A 14,296-nucleotide genomic window follows, 5' to 3' on the forward strand; every position below is an offset into this window, starting at 1 on the left:
GGCTTGGCCATCCCCCCTGGGGGTAATTTCTCGCTTTCTGTCTCTCTGTCTCTGTCTGTCTGGCAAGCGCACATGCCCTATAGCAAAAACCTCTCAAAAAATTATTTAATTTTATTTATTCATTCATTTATTTTAACTTGACCAGAAAGAAAAAGAGAGAGACAGAGAGAAAGCAAGCCACCAGGTCTAAGACTCGAACCGTGGTCAGCCATGTGGGAATGTCCAGCACCTTAGCCACCATGCCACCTGCTGGTCCCTACATAGTACTTTTAACTATAGTTCTTATTTGTATATATCATGCTGGGTAAAGTCTCTTCACAATCTAAATGATGTATAGTGATTTATTGTATGAATAATCTAAAAAATTAATAATTGAAAAAAAAACCTGGTAGGGTTGAAATGACCAATGTAACCACTTTGGTATACTGCCAAAAAGTACAAAGACAATAAATAATGGCACCAGGAATTCAGACTTCAACCTGTTAGGTCCTCTCATTAAACAGACATGCTGGCCCCCAATCCCTGGCAGCCATGCCAACTGCCTTCCTGGGACCTCTGTTCTCTGTCAGACAGATCCTCAATCATCACTCACCAGGCCTTACCCCAGGGCCCAAAGGCAAAGGCTGGGCTGCCTGGGGCCTGGATGTCCTGTAGTCACTCAGATTCTGCACCCTGGAGTCCAGACGTGGGCTAGGGCGAGAAGATGCCAAGGGCATCGCGGGTGATGACTGCGGTGTGAAAACCCTTGGTCTTGGTGACAGAGCTGGAACCTGTGGAGAGAGAATAGAGAAAAGGGAAAGAAATGTAAGCAGTTACGAACAGAAAAATACGGAATATTAATGTAACAAAAATGATTTCTTTGAAAAAATAAATAAAATTGATAAACCTCTATAAAGATTGATGAAAAGACAAAAGACATGTCATCAGTATCAGAACTAAAACTAAAACAGGGAATATTATAACAGATCTTGAAGCGATTAAAAAGATAAATATAAAAGCTTTTTATTCATAAATTCAACAACTAAGAGGAAATGATCATTCCTTAACAACTACAAACTATCAAAACTCAGCCACTATGAAAGATAACCTGAATAGTTGTATAACTATTAAAGAAATTGGATTTGCAGTTTAAAAGCTCTGAAAAAAGAAATCTTCAGGTTAAGGTGGTTTCATTGGAGAATTTCACCAAACATTCAAAGAATTAACACAAAATTTATATTATCTCTTCCAGGAAACAGAAAGAATACTTCCTGATTTTTTAAAAACTTGCTATAGGACATGTACACTTGTCAGACACAGAGAGACAGACAGACAGACAGACAACTCCCCAGGGGGATGACCACACCACAGTCCTTTCTCCTCTATTCTCTCAGGATTTGGGGTACACACACACACACACACACACACACACGTATCCGGCATGTTTTTCAAGCCTCTAGGTCCAGGACTCAAACTGCTCAGATGGCCATGTAGGATCCAGCTACTTTAACCACTATGCCACCTTGCTGGCCCCCTAGCTAATTTTAAGAGGTCACTATTACCCTAATACCAACATCAAAAACAGCACAAAATAAAACTACAGATGAATACGTCTCATAAACGTAGGTATAAAAATCCTCACTAAAATTTTAGCAAATCAAACCCAACAATGTATATAAAAATAATATTCCACAACCAATGGAATTTATTCCAGGTCATGCAAGACTAGTTCAATATATTTAAAAATAAATCAATATGGGGCCAGTAGATGGTGTGGTGGTTAAGGGTGCTGGACTCTCACGCAGCTGACCATAGTTCAAGTCCTCTGGTCAAATTTAAATAAATAAATAAATAAAGTTCAATAAAGTAATTCGTTTTTTAAATATTATTTTATCGAATTTTATTTTATTTACTTATTTATTTTAATTTCACCAGAGAGGGACAGAGTGTGAGAGTGAGAGAGGGAAAAGCAAGCCACCAGGTCTAGAATGCAAACTGTGGCCCATGTGGGAGTCCAGGGTCCCTAACTACCATGCTACCTGCTGGCCCCAATAAAATAATTCTTTAAAAAAAATTAAAAAAGAAATGTAATCTACCATATCAACAAAAGAAGAAAAAACATATAATCATGTAAAATGATACAGAAAAAATGTAACAAAATCCAACAGTCATTTATGATCTAGTATACAAGGTGGAATGGTCTGAGTGCCCCCCAAAACTCATGTGTTGGAATCTTAATCTCTAACGCAAGTACTGGGAGATGGGGCCTTTGGGAAGTATTCAGGTCATGAGGGTTCCAACCTCATTAATACCATTATAAAAAGGGCTTGGAGGAGTGGATTCACTCTCATGAACTTCTGCTTCTGTCACATGAGAAACAGCATTCCTCCTCGCTGAAGGATGTAACAACAAAGTGTCATATTGGAACCAGAGACCAAACCTGGTGGTGCCTTGATCTTAGATTTCCCAGCCTGTGAGAACTGTGAGAAATAAATTTCTGCTCTTTATAGATTACCCTGTCTGTGGTGTTTTGTTATAGCAGCACAAAATGAGCTAAGATTCAAGAACTAGAGGGAAACTTCTTCAGTCTTATAAAGAGCATCTACAGAAAAACTTACAGCTAACATCATACTTAATGGTAAAAGACCGACTTCCTGCTAAGATTGGAAATAAGGCAAGGATGCTCATTCCTATTTTTTTTTTTTTTTTTTTTTTTTTGAGATTTTTTTTGCTACAGGATGTGTGTGCTTACTGGAGACAGAGAGACAGACAGAAAGCAAGAAATCACCCCCCAAGTGGAATGACCATGCCGCAATTCTGTCTCCTCCAGTCTCCTCTCAGGATTTTGGGCACACACACACAAACATCCTTGTGTGAGTTTAAGCTGTTGGGTCTGGGACTAGAACTGTGACTACATGGGAGGACAGTGACATAACCATTATGCCATCTGCTGGCCCCCCTACCATTCTTATTTAATGTAAGACTAGAAACCTTACTCACTATAAAAAGGCAAGAGAGCAAAAGTAAAGGCATATAGATTGGAAAGAAAACTGTCCATATTTGCAAATAACATAACTATCTACATAGACTATCACAAGTATACACAAAACTCCTAATAAATGAGTCTAGGAAAGAAACAGGATACAAGATCAACACATGAAAATCAATAGCATTTCTATACGCTATCAATGACTAAAATTTAAAAGAGGAACTAAAATTTTTTTAAAAAATATAAAGTTGACTTGAAATTGCTCAAAAGAAAACTAAATACAAACTGGACAAAATGTGTACAGGGTTGATATGATAGAAATTATAAACTGGTGATGGAGAGTGTGCTGGAAAGACAAACCATGTTCATGGATTGAAAGATTCTACATAGTAAAGGTATCAATTCCCCCACTTTTTTTTGTTTTGTTTTGTTTTTTAATATTTTGCCTTTGGGTGTGTGTGCTCGCTGGAGAGAGAGTCAGTGAGAGGGAAAGTGAGAAATCACCCCCTAGGGGGATGGCTATGCCACAATCCTTTGTTCTCCATTCTCCTTCTGCGATCTTAGGCATGCACCCAGTGTTGTTGTCAAGTCACCAGGTCCAGGACTTGAAACACGGTTGGCCATGTGGGAATCCAGTGACATAACTGCTACTCTATCTGTTGGCTACAGGATGTGTGTGCTCACTGGAGACAGAGAGACAGACAGAGAGACAGAAAGTGAGAAATCATCCCCCAGGGGGAATGGCCATGCCACAATCCTTTCTCCTCCAGTCTCCTCTCAGTCTCCCCCATAGTTTTAATGCAATTCCTATCTCAGCAAGTTTCTTTGTACATATAGACAAACTTATTTTAAAATTTATGGAGGAAAGGGAAAAATTCCAGGGACCTGCAGGTGGCATGGTGGTTAAAAGGAATGAACTCCCACATAGTTGACCATGGTTCGAGTTCTGGACCTGGTGGCTTGCTTTCTTACTTTCTCTCTCTCTCTCATTCTGTTCCTCTCTGGTAAAATCAAAATAAATAAAAATAAATAAAGTTAAATAAATAATAACTCTTTAAAAAAAAGATTCTAGAGTACCCAAAACAATTTTTAAAAGAAAAATAAGTGGGAAGAATTACTCTTCCTCATGTCAAGACTTACTATCTAGTGGTAGTAATCATGACAGAGTAGTATTGGCACAGGAATAGACACATAAATCAATGGAGCAGAACTGAGAATGAAGAAATAGATCCAGGGCCAGTGGTGGCGCAGTGGTTAAGGCAGCTGAATTTCACATGGCAGTTTGAGTCCCGGACCTAGTGCTTTGAAAAATATCCTGCATGTGTATGCATGTGTGCCTCAAATCCTGAGAGGAGAATTGAGGAGAGACTGTAGCATGGTGATTCCCCCTGGGGGAGTGCTTTCTCACTTTCTCCTCTCTTCCTGTCTGGTGACCATACATTCCCTATATAAAAAAGAAAGAAGAGAAAAAAGAAATATGCCCAGGACCAGCAGTTGGCATAATGGCTATGTTGCTGGACTCCCATGTAGTCGACTGTGGTTCAAGTCCCAGACCCGGTGGCTTAAACTCACATCAGGAGTGTGCGTGCATGCCCAAGATCCCAAGAAGAGAATGGAGAAGGGATTGTGGCGTGGCCACCCCCCCCGGGGGGTGATTTCTCTCTTTCTGTCTCTCTGTCTCTCTCTGTCTTTCTGGCGAGCGCACGCACCCTATAGCGAAAACCTCTCCAAAAAAATAAAAATAAATAAATAAATAAAATAATTTTTTAAAAATTAAATAAATCTTTTTTTAAAAAAGATACTAAAAAACCTCTAAGAGAACAAAGGATAAAATTTTGGAAACCTAAAACTAGTCAAAGAGTTCCTAGATCTGACACCAAAAGCATGATCCATAGGTGTGAAAATTTTATAAATTGAACCTCACAAAGTTAAAACTTTTGTTCTATGGGACCAGCAGTTGGCATAATGGTTATATCGTTGGACTCCCATGTAGCTGATCACAGTTCGAGTCCTGGACCCTGTGGCTTAAACTCACACCAGGGGCATGTGTATGCATGCCCAAGATCTGGAGAGGAGAATGGAGGAGAAGGACTACAGTGTGGCCATTCCCCCTGGGGGGCGATTTCTCGCTTTCTGTCTCTGTCTTTCTTGCGAGTGCACGCATCCTATAGCAAAAACCTTTCCAAAAACAAACAAAAAAACAAACCAAAAAAACTTGTTCTATGAAAGACCCTGTTAAAAAGATAAATTATGAACTGGCTTATAATACAGCCAAGCCTGAGATAAAATCACATATCTAACATGTGGCCAGCAGATAGTAGAGTGGTTATGTTACTGAACTCCCACAAGGCCAACCATGGTTTGAGTCCCAGACCTGGTAGCTTGAAACTCACACCAGGCACATGTGCATGTGTGCCCAAGATCCCAGGAGAATAGTGCAGAAGGGCTTGCAGTGTGGTCCTCCCCCTTACAGGGTGATTTCTCTCTTTCCTTCTCACTGTCTCTGTCTCTCTTTCTCCGCTGAATGCACATGCCCTAAGGCAAAAACCACTACCAAAGAAAGACAGACAGATAGACTTAGAGAAAAATAATCACATATCTAACAAAGCCTATGGATCTTCGGAAGAAGTCATGACAGATCAGAGCTGTGTGCGCCATGAACCACGCTTCCCAAACCTTCACTTGCGCCAGCACCAGCCCTCCCCCAAACTATGAGATGCTCAAGGAAGAGCATGAGGTGTCTGTGCTGGGGGCGCTTCCGCCCGCGGCTCCAGTGACATCCACTGTGATCAACATCCACAGCGAGACCTTGGTGCCCAACCATGTGGTCTGGTCCCTGTTCAAAACAGTCTTCATGAACTACTGCTGCCTGGGCTTCATCGCGTTCGCCTACTCTGTGAAGTCTAGGGACAGGAAGATGGTGGGTGACGTGATCGGGGCCCAGACCTATGCCTCCACCGCCAAGTGCCTGAACATCTTCACCCTGGTCATCGGCATCATTCTGACCGTCATGTTCATCATCTTTTCACGGCGGCTCCAGTAATAATTGCAGATAGGATTCAACTGATGGAAGAGTCTTTCCAAGGCTCATAGTCGACGGCCATGGCCTGTAGCCATGTCCACCCCCACTGCTGGCCTGTCCCCGGGGCCTTCGGGCCTGCCCCTTGCTATTATACAGCCGCTTCTACTCACTTTGACTATGATGGGATTCAATAAAGTACACGTGTTTGTAAAAAAAAAAAAAAAGTCATAACATATTTTTCTATGCAAAAATGTGTCAAGACTTTTCCAACTCAAAGGAATGCATAAAAAACTTTACAACATTTAAAAAACTACATAATCAAATTATAAATTGGACAAAAGACATACTCAGACACTTCACTTAAGGGGATATATAGAGGGTAAATAAATGAAAAGATGTTCAACAACATTAGCCATTAGAGAAATTAAAATTTAATCCACAATGAACTATCACCACCCACCTATCAAAATGCCTAAGTTAAAAACAGTGATAACACCAAATGCTGGCAAAGATGTGGAGAAACTGACTCATTCATACATGGCTGGTGGGAATATAAAATGGTACAACCATTCTGGGAAATAGTTGGTTTTAAAAGTAAAAATGAACTTACCATACAATTCAGCAGTTGAATTATTAAATTCCTAGGTATTTGTCCCAGAGAAATGAAGACTTCCTTATTTATTTATTTTTAGTTTACCAGAGGGCATGTGCACTCACGAGAGAGAGAGAACCTCTCACCCCCACCACGGGGAATGGACACACTGCAATCCCTCTCCTCCATTTCTCCCTCCATTAAGGATTTTGGGCACACATACACATACCCCCAGTGTGTCCTCAAACTGCTGGGTCCAGGACTCCAACCACAGGGTCAGCAATGTGGGATATGGCTGCTTTCAACCCCAGGCCAGGGAGCCAGCTAGAGGTTTACTTTCACTTAGGAATTTGTACAGAATTCTTATAGCAGCTTCTTCTATAATAGCCAAAAATTAGAAACTATTCAAATATCCTTTAAAGGGTGAGTGGTTAAAAAAAAAATCTGTGATGGATCTATACTATACTCTGAGAATAAGTGGAACTACTGGTACACACGGCAACTTGATGAACCTCAAGGAAAATTATGTGTAGTGAGGAAAAACCAGTCCCAAAAGGTGGGTATGCCATGATTCTGTTTCCGTGACAATGATGAAATAACAACTGCAGAGCTGAGGAACATGTCAGTGATGCCCGAGGTGGGTTTGGAGATGGCTATAAAGAGGGGACATGAGTCTCGTGGTGCTGGTACAATTGAATGTCTCAGGGCACACGTGACACAAAGCTATACAGACAGGAGGACATGTAAAACTGGTGAAATCCATATCTGAAATTCGAATCAATGGATTCTCCTAATGTGAATCTCTTGATTTTCATGTTGTAGTGTGGTGGTGTGGGATACTGGCATGAGGTGGGGTGGGTTGGGGCGGTGTTGGGATGCCCAGAATTTCCCAATATATTTATTTGCAACCTCTTTTGACTTTATTATTATTTCAAAATAGAGAAGAGAGGGCCAGCAGGTGGTTAAGGTGCTGAATCCCACATGGCCAACTGCATAGTTCACATTCTGGACTCAGAGACTTGAAAAACACACTCGACACAAAACCTGAGAGGAGGATGGAGGAAAGAGAATTGCAGTGTGGTCATCGCCCTAGGGGAATGATTTCTCACTTTTCTTCTTTCTGTCTCTCTCCAGTGAGAGCACACACCCTATAGAAAATAATAATAATAAATTTTAAGAGAAAATAAAAAAGAGAGTGAGATCAACCAGGTGGTGTGGTAGTTAAGGCAGCTAAATCCCACAAGGCCAACTGCACAGTTCAAGTCCTGGACCTGGTGGCTTGAAAAACACACTAGGCACATGTGCATGCATTCCCAAAACCTCAAGAAGAGAGTAGAGAAGAGATTGCGGTGTGGCCATCCTCCCTGGGGAGTGGTTTCTTACTTTCTCTTTCTCTCTCTCTCTCTGGTAAGCTCACATATTCTATAGCAAACTTCAAAAAAAGAGAGAGACAGAGAGATAGAATAAAAGGGGAGGGAGGGAAAAGAAGAGAGGGAAATGAAGGAAAAAGTAAGAGAGGAAAGGGAAGGGAGAAAGAAAAGGAATTAGGGTGGGAATTGAGGGTGGGACAAGATGAATCATCTGAGCTTCTATCTGATACCTCTACTCTCAGAGTTCCCTGGACGTTGTTCCCCAACCCCAGTCCCTGGTCTCATGTGTTAACAGTTCACCGTCCAATGGGATACTCTGCCCAACCTTGCGCTTGCTCCTCTTCTCCCTCAGCCCCGAACCATACACGTACCTCTAAACGCTCACCTATTTCTGTCACTCCTGCCTATTATACATTTCAGATCCGTCATACTGTCCAGCTTTAGGTTATTTCATGTCCTTGTTTTCTCTTGTTATAGCCTCCCAACTGCCTTCAGTCTTGCCTTTTCTTTCTTTTCTTTTTTATTTTTATTTATTTATTTTTAAGGTTTTTGCCACATGTGCATTCACAGGAGAGAGACAAAGAGACAAAGAAAGGGAAAGTGCGAAATCATTCCCCGGGGAAATGGCCATACTGCAGTCCCTTCCCCTCCATTCTCCTCTTGGGATTGTGGGCATGCACACACATGTGCCCAGCTTGACTTTTAAGCTGCAGGGTCCGGGTCTTGAATTGCAGTCGACCACATGGGAATTCAGTGCCTTAACGACTATGTCACCTGCTGGCTCTGCCCTTTCTTTCTTTATTATCTTTTTATTTTGCCAGAGGGCATGCATACTCACCAAAGAGAAACATGGAAAGAGAGAGAGAAAGTGAGAAAGCACCCCACCCCACAGCAAATGGTCACGTCACAATCCCTTCTCCTCCATTCCTCCCTCCTCTCAGGATTTTGGGCACACACATACACACATGGCAGGCATGTTTCACAAGCTGCTGGGTTCAAGACTCAAACTGCACAGCTGGCTACGTGGGATCTAGTTGCCATAACCACCACACCACAGGCTGACTCCAGACTTGCCATTTCTAATTTTTTAGAGAGAGATTTTTGCTATAGGGCACACGTGCTTGCCAGAGAGACAGAAAGCAAGAATGTACCCCCTGAGGGGATGGCCACACCGCAATCCCTTCTCTTCCATTCTCCTCTCGGGATTTTGGGCAGGCACACGTTCAGTGTTAGTTTTAAGCTGCCAGGTCGAGAACTTGAACCACGGTCAACTACATGGGAGTCCAGTTACATAACCATTATGCCATCTGCTGGTCCCCAGCCTTGCTCTTTCCAAACACAGCTAATCACGTCACTCCCCCACTTAACTGTCCAATAGTTACTCCCTGCCTTCAAAGTCTAAGTTCTTTACCGCAGAGTGCCAGCTCCTCGGTGGTCTAACTCCCACCTGTTCCAGCTTCATCTACCCATACTCCATATCCACAGATACCTGTTTTACAACTCCATTAAAGTACTAGCAATTCTTAGGGCTGGCAGGTGGTATGGTGGTTAAGGCTCTGGACTCCCACATGGCCAACTATGGCTCAAGTCCCGGATCTGGCAGCTTGTTTTCCACTTTCCTTCTCACTCTTTCTCTCTCTGGTTAAATTGGAAAAAAAAATATTAAGTTAAATAATTCTTTTTTAATTTTAAGAGAGATTTTGTTATAGGGTGTGTGCACTTGCTGTAGACATAGAGAGAGAGAGACAAGAGACAAAAAGTGAGAAATCACCCCCACAGTGGGATGGCCATGCCACAATCCCTTCTCCTCCATTCTCTTCTCAGGATTTTGGGCATGCACATACATACACCCGGCATGAGTTTTAAGCTGTTGGGTCTGGGACCTGAAACATGGTTGACCATGTGGCAGTCCAATGACATAACCATTACGCCATCTGCTGGTCCCAAATTGAATAATTCTTTAATAAAATGAAATAAAATATTAGCAGTTCCTCAAAGGGCCTCTGCTTACTCTTACTTCCATGCCTTTGTACATGATGCTCCTGAAACAGCCTTCACCTGCTCATTCCTTTCCCAAATAACATTACTCTTTTAGACGCAGATTAAATATCATACTCATTCTCAAATTCTCCCTACACACACACACAGGGTACACTGTTTGTGTGGTCCCAAAGCACCTTGCCATAGCCCAGTCATGGCATTTATGAACTTTACTGTATTTTTCTGTGGTTGTTTATTCAGTTTCACTCTACAACACTCCTTCCTGTCAGGATTTTGGGCATGCACACACATGGGCCCCAGGATGTTTTGTTTCCAGAGTTGCCAGAACCAGGATTTGAACCATGGTTGGCCATGTGGGATCCAGTTCCCTTAACTGCTGAGCTATGGGGCTGGCCCTGACATATAAGTATTTTTGAATGAGGATACAAATAAATTAATAAATAAGGTCTTACCTGGTGAGAAGGCTGAAGTCCCAGTGTGTGAGACGAGGTGGCAGCTCCCACAACAACTCGGGGGAAGGGGAAAGGAGGAGGCTGTTGGCCTAAGACAGCAGAACCTTGGGCATGAAAAAGCCGATCTCTCAGTTGCTGAACCAGTGGCTGTAAGAGTTGTAACAAGGCAGAGCTGTGCTAAGTAAATTAAAACAAAGAAACGCCCTCTCTTACAAGCCTGATCCAAAGAGCAAATGTCAGCTGACCGTCTACACTCTAGTCACAGTCCCCTAATCCCTGCCAAACCCCTGCGTGGTTAAGGTCCTGCTCAATCAACCGTTCTGTCCTCTGAGAAGCCTTCTCTGAGTTCTCTAGGCAGGATCAGCCCCATTCTGGGAGGCCCACAGTGCTTACTGTGGGCATCTGTTAAGGCGCTCTGACTTGCTGACATCTGACCTTCCCCCAGTAGTTCTGAGCTGCTCAGAGGACTAGATCTATTCACCCTAGGAGCTCCAGCATTAGCACAGTGCCTGGAACACAGAAGCCCTCAGCCAGGGACAGTGACTGAATGAGATGGTGTCCTCTCTCCACATGGCCCCACTTACCTGGGCACAGCCCGTGGGTAGGAAGCTCATGGCAGTGGCCAGGCTGCCCTGGGATGCCAGGAGGGTGGCATACTGAGTGAACCTGTAGGCTGTAGCGGGCCCTGGGATCACCCCATCAGGCCTCTTCAGTAGCTCCAAGCTTCTGTTGAGAACCGTCACCAGCTCCATCAGGTCCTACAGGGACATGGGTGAGGATGGTCAGCCGTCTTCAAAGCACATCCTGCTGTCTACGTCCAAGCAGCTCACCCAAGGACTTCCCACTGTGGACAGAGATGAGGGCACCTGACCGCACTAGGTGAAGGCAGCAGGTGATGCAAGAGACCTTACAGAGTGGGTCATTTGGCCTCACCGCTCAAGCTGTTAGGCTTGGACTCAAGCAGACCCACCTGAATTTCAGGTTCTCGTACATCTCTGCCTCCTCTTTTGCTTTCTTTACTCTTCCTGCTAGTACAGTCTGCTGCACTAACTGTTCTATGTGTGGCTTCTGCCTCAGCCTGAGTCTGCACCCCACTTCCCATGTCACCCGCGGGGCATCTGGTATAGCTTAGATCCACAGGGGTACTCACAGCAGTTACAATTATTCGGGGATTAAATGAACTTGTATAATCAAAACGGAAATGGGAAAATTATGAAGATTACTGTTCAGTCTCCCCTGAGGGAGAGACATGATTTCTCACTCTTTGGAGATGATCCCAGACATGGAGGGTCCTTTGATCCTCCCTAACACCTTGGCTCTGGTCCATACTAACATTTGCCTCAGGGACCAGCAGGTGGCATAGTGGTTAAGGACTCCCACATGGCCAATCACAGTTTGAGTCCCAAACCCACTGGCTTAAAACTCACCCCGGGTGTGTGTGCCTGTGTGCCCAAAATCCCCAGAGGAGAGTGGAGAAGGAATTGCATCATGGCCATTCCCCCTAGGGGGTGATTTCTTGCTGTCTCTGTCTCTCTCTGCCTCTCCTGCAAGCACACATACCCTTATAACAAAAGTCTCTCTCTCAAAAAAAAAGGAGCTTTGCTCTAATGTCTCTGCTAGCCCTCCTAAGCACCTGATGTGGAGCAGTCAGTGCCGGCAGAGAAGGGGTACCTGGAGAGCCATGGGAGAGGAAGCCTGGTGGCATTTTGCCCAGCACTCTGCCAGGCGCTCCACACTCCCTGAGCACACGTAACAGAGTCTGGCGTCAGAGGTTAGCGCCCCGCCACCCTCCTGCTCCATGCGGGTTCCCAGCATGTCTGCGAAGAGAGGGAAACTTCATTAAGGGCACAGCTTCCCTGGTTACTGACACTAACTAACTACAGTGAGGGCAAACCTTTCACACTGAGATGTGACAAGAGAAAGGAAAAGGGCAATAAACGACCCTACTAAAAGTGAAGGCATGCGCTGTAGCCCTCGCCTCCTGGCCGGGCCAGATTCTGGCCCTGACAACACAGCCTGCCCTCCCTGCTTGTCCACTGACTCCACGCTGAAGCCTGGGGCCACACCTACCACAGAGCTCATGCAGTTTCTCTGGTTCAGAGTACGTCAACAGCAAGGCCAGTGCCTCTCTCCAACTCTTCAGGCTACAAGAACACACCACGTCCTTCCAATTCTTCCGCACGACACAGGCCAGAAGCTACAATGGGCAGAGAGGGAAGGGGCCTCAGCCATCCACTCAGCACAGGCAACAGGGGTCATGTACAGGATGTGCTGAAAAAGCCACTCAGCGGCAGCCTTCCTGAGACCGAGTAGGGGCCCACGGTGGGGCTGTGGACATCCACATGCCAAGGCCTGAGTAATCTCCCTGCTCCTCCAGCACAATGGGCACTTACCGAGGACACTTTGGTTTTGCTCTTGGCCAAGTAACGCTCCTGTGTTTGCTTCAGCAGATCTTCACCCCCAGCCTGGGCCAGGATGATGGCATCGGCGAAGCGCTCTTCCTTCAGACACAGCTCCACAGCAGAGCCCAGTTCTCCAAGCAGGAGGGCCTGGCTCAGGAGTCCGTCAGTGTCTGCAGGCAGAGGTATCCTCTCCCCATGAGGCTGCCCTCAGACCTAAGCCTCCTGTCCCCTCAGGGCCCACAGCCCACCCACTGTATCTCCATATGGCTCGGGATGTCTTGTCTGAACAAAGCCCTCGAGTTTCATTCCTTGGTAATAAAATGTAAAGGAGTGTCCCAGAGAGGCCCAGGTCCAGAAGTAACTCTCTAAAGACAAGACCCAAGACAAGGGAGGGACTCCTGTAACAGTATCACAGGTATGATGTGTGCTTGCTTGGAGCAGGGTCAGTCTTTTCAGCAAAAAGACAGAGCTTGGGGAAAACAAAAACCAAAACAAAAACAAATATGCTTGGTAGAGTGTTCTTCCATGAAGAACCCTCCTATAAAAACCTACAACCAGAGAGAGCACTGACCAGTGAGAGACCCACCAGCATTTGAGATGGTAGAAAGGAGGAAGGGAACAAAAAAAGATTGTCTCAAGCCCAAGAACTTTGGACCTGCTATTCCAAAGTCAAGAGTTTTTCCTGGGACCAGCAGATGACGTAATGATTACGTCACTGGACTCCCATGATCAACCGCAATTCAAGTCCTGGACATGGTGGCTTGAAACTCACGCCGGGTGCATGTACATGTGTGCCCTAAGTCCTAAGAGGAGAATGGAAAAGAAGGGACTGCAACGTGGCCAGCCCTTCTTGTCTCTCTCTGTCTCTCCAGCAAGTGCACACACCCTATAGAAAAAGTCTATCTAAAAAACATTTAAAGAGTGTTTCCCCTCAGGGTCGGAGTACCTTCTGTGATAGGGATCTCCCATGGAGCCATGTTCTGAGGGACCAGCTCATCAAAGAAAGCAGACGAGGCAGAGGTTTCCTCTGCGGTGTGTTTGGAGGCCTACACAAGGACGGACAGAGGTGACTCCTCAGGAAACAGCTGGCTTACTAGCTTTCAGCTGTCTCTGAGAGCTCTACTACAAGGCCCTTAATGGATAAAACTAAAATAACCAGGAGAGCTAAGGGGAGGGCCCTAATTCCATTCTCATCCCCCAAAAAGCTTATGGACTCTGTGTCTTACTCTGGTTCCAAGACAGTGAGGGGTTCAAACAAAAGTTGAGCACTTATTGAGAGTAAGCAGAGAACCAGGGAGGGGAAGATAGCTTAAAGGGTCCCCTGTGCTCCCTGGGTCAGGCTGCTTGGGCTCCTACCGCACCTGGCTGCAGAAGGCTGGTTGTCTGTTACTGTTGAGGTCATCTTCCTTGGACTGAGGGCGCTCACCTAGCCCCAAGTCACTCTCCAACTGTGTGGCCACCTGCAAGGAGAGACCTATGAGTACCACTC

At 44.9% G+C, this 14,296-nt stretch overlaps 1 protein-coding gene and 1 pseudogene across 15 annotated transcripts in view; one reads left to right on the forward strand and one right to left on the reverse strand.

Moving 5' to 3' along the window:
• Positions 1–14,296, reverse strand: part of SEC31B (SEC31 homolog B, COPII component) — a 43,460-nt gene that overhangs the window by 5,340 nt on the left and 23,824 nt on the right. For all 15 annotated transcript variants that reach the window (XR_335815.3, XR_335814.3, XR_335816.3 and 12 more), the window contains 8 exons: positions 14,169–14,267; positions 13,754–13,853; positions 12,799–12,977; positions 12,476–12,602; positions 12,077–12,222; positions 10,990–11,163; positions 10,406–10,552; positions 593–770 (listed from right to left, as the gene is read on the reverse strand). Coding sequence is in view for 12 of the 15 variants with exons in the window: in XM_014591153.2 (XP_014446639.1) it covers positions 593–770; positions 10,406–10,552; positions 10,990–11,163; positions 12,077–12,222; positions 12,476–12,602; positions 12,799–12,977; positions 13,754–13,853; positions 14,169–14,267 (1,150 nt within the window). In the remaining 3 variants the exon portion in view is untranslated. The remainder of the gene's footprint in view (positions 1–592; positions 771–10,405; positions 10,553–10,989; positions 11,164–12,076; positions 12,223–12,475; positions 12,603–12,798; positions 12,978–13,753; positions 13,854–14,168; positions 14,268–14,296) is intronic.
• Positions 5,625–6,038, forward strand: LOC102476112 (interferon-induced transmembrane protein 3 pseudogene; annotated as a pseudogene).

The sequence above is a fragment of the Tupaia chinensis genome, unplaced genomic scaffold, assembly GCF_000334495.1.
Source record: "Tupaia chinensis unplaced genomic scaffold, TupChi_1.0 Scaffold000539_1, whole genome shotgun sequence".
In the NCBI taxonomy this organism is placed as follows: Eukaryota; Metazoa; Chordata; class Mammalia; order Scandentia; family Tupaiidae; genus Tupaia; species Tupaia belangeri.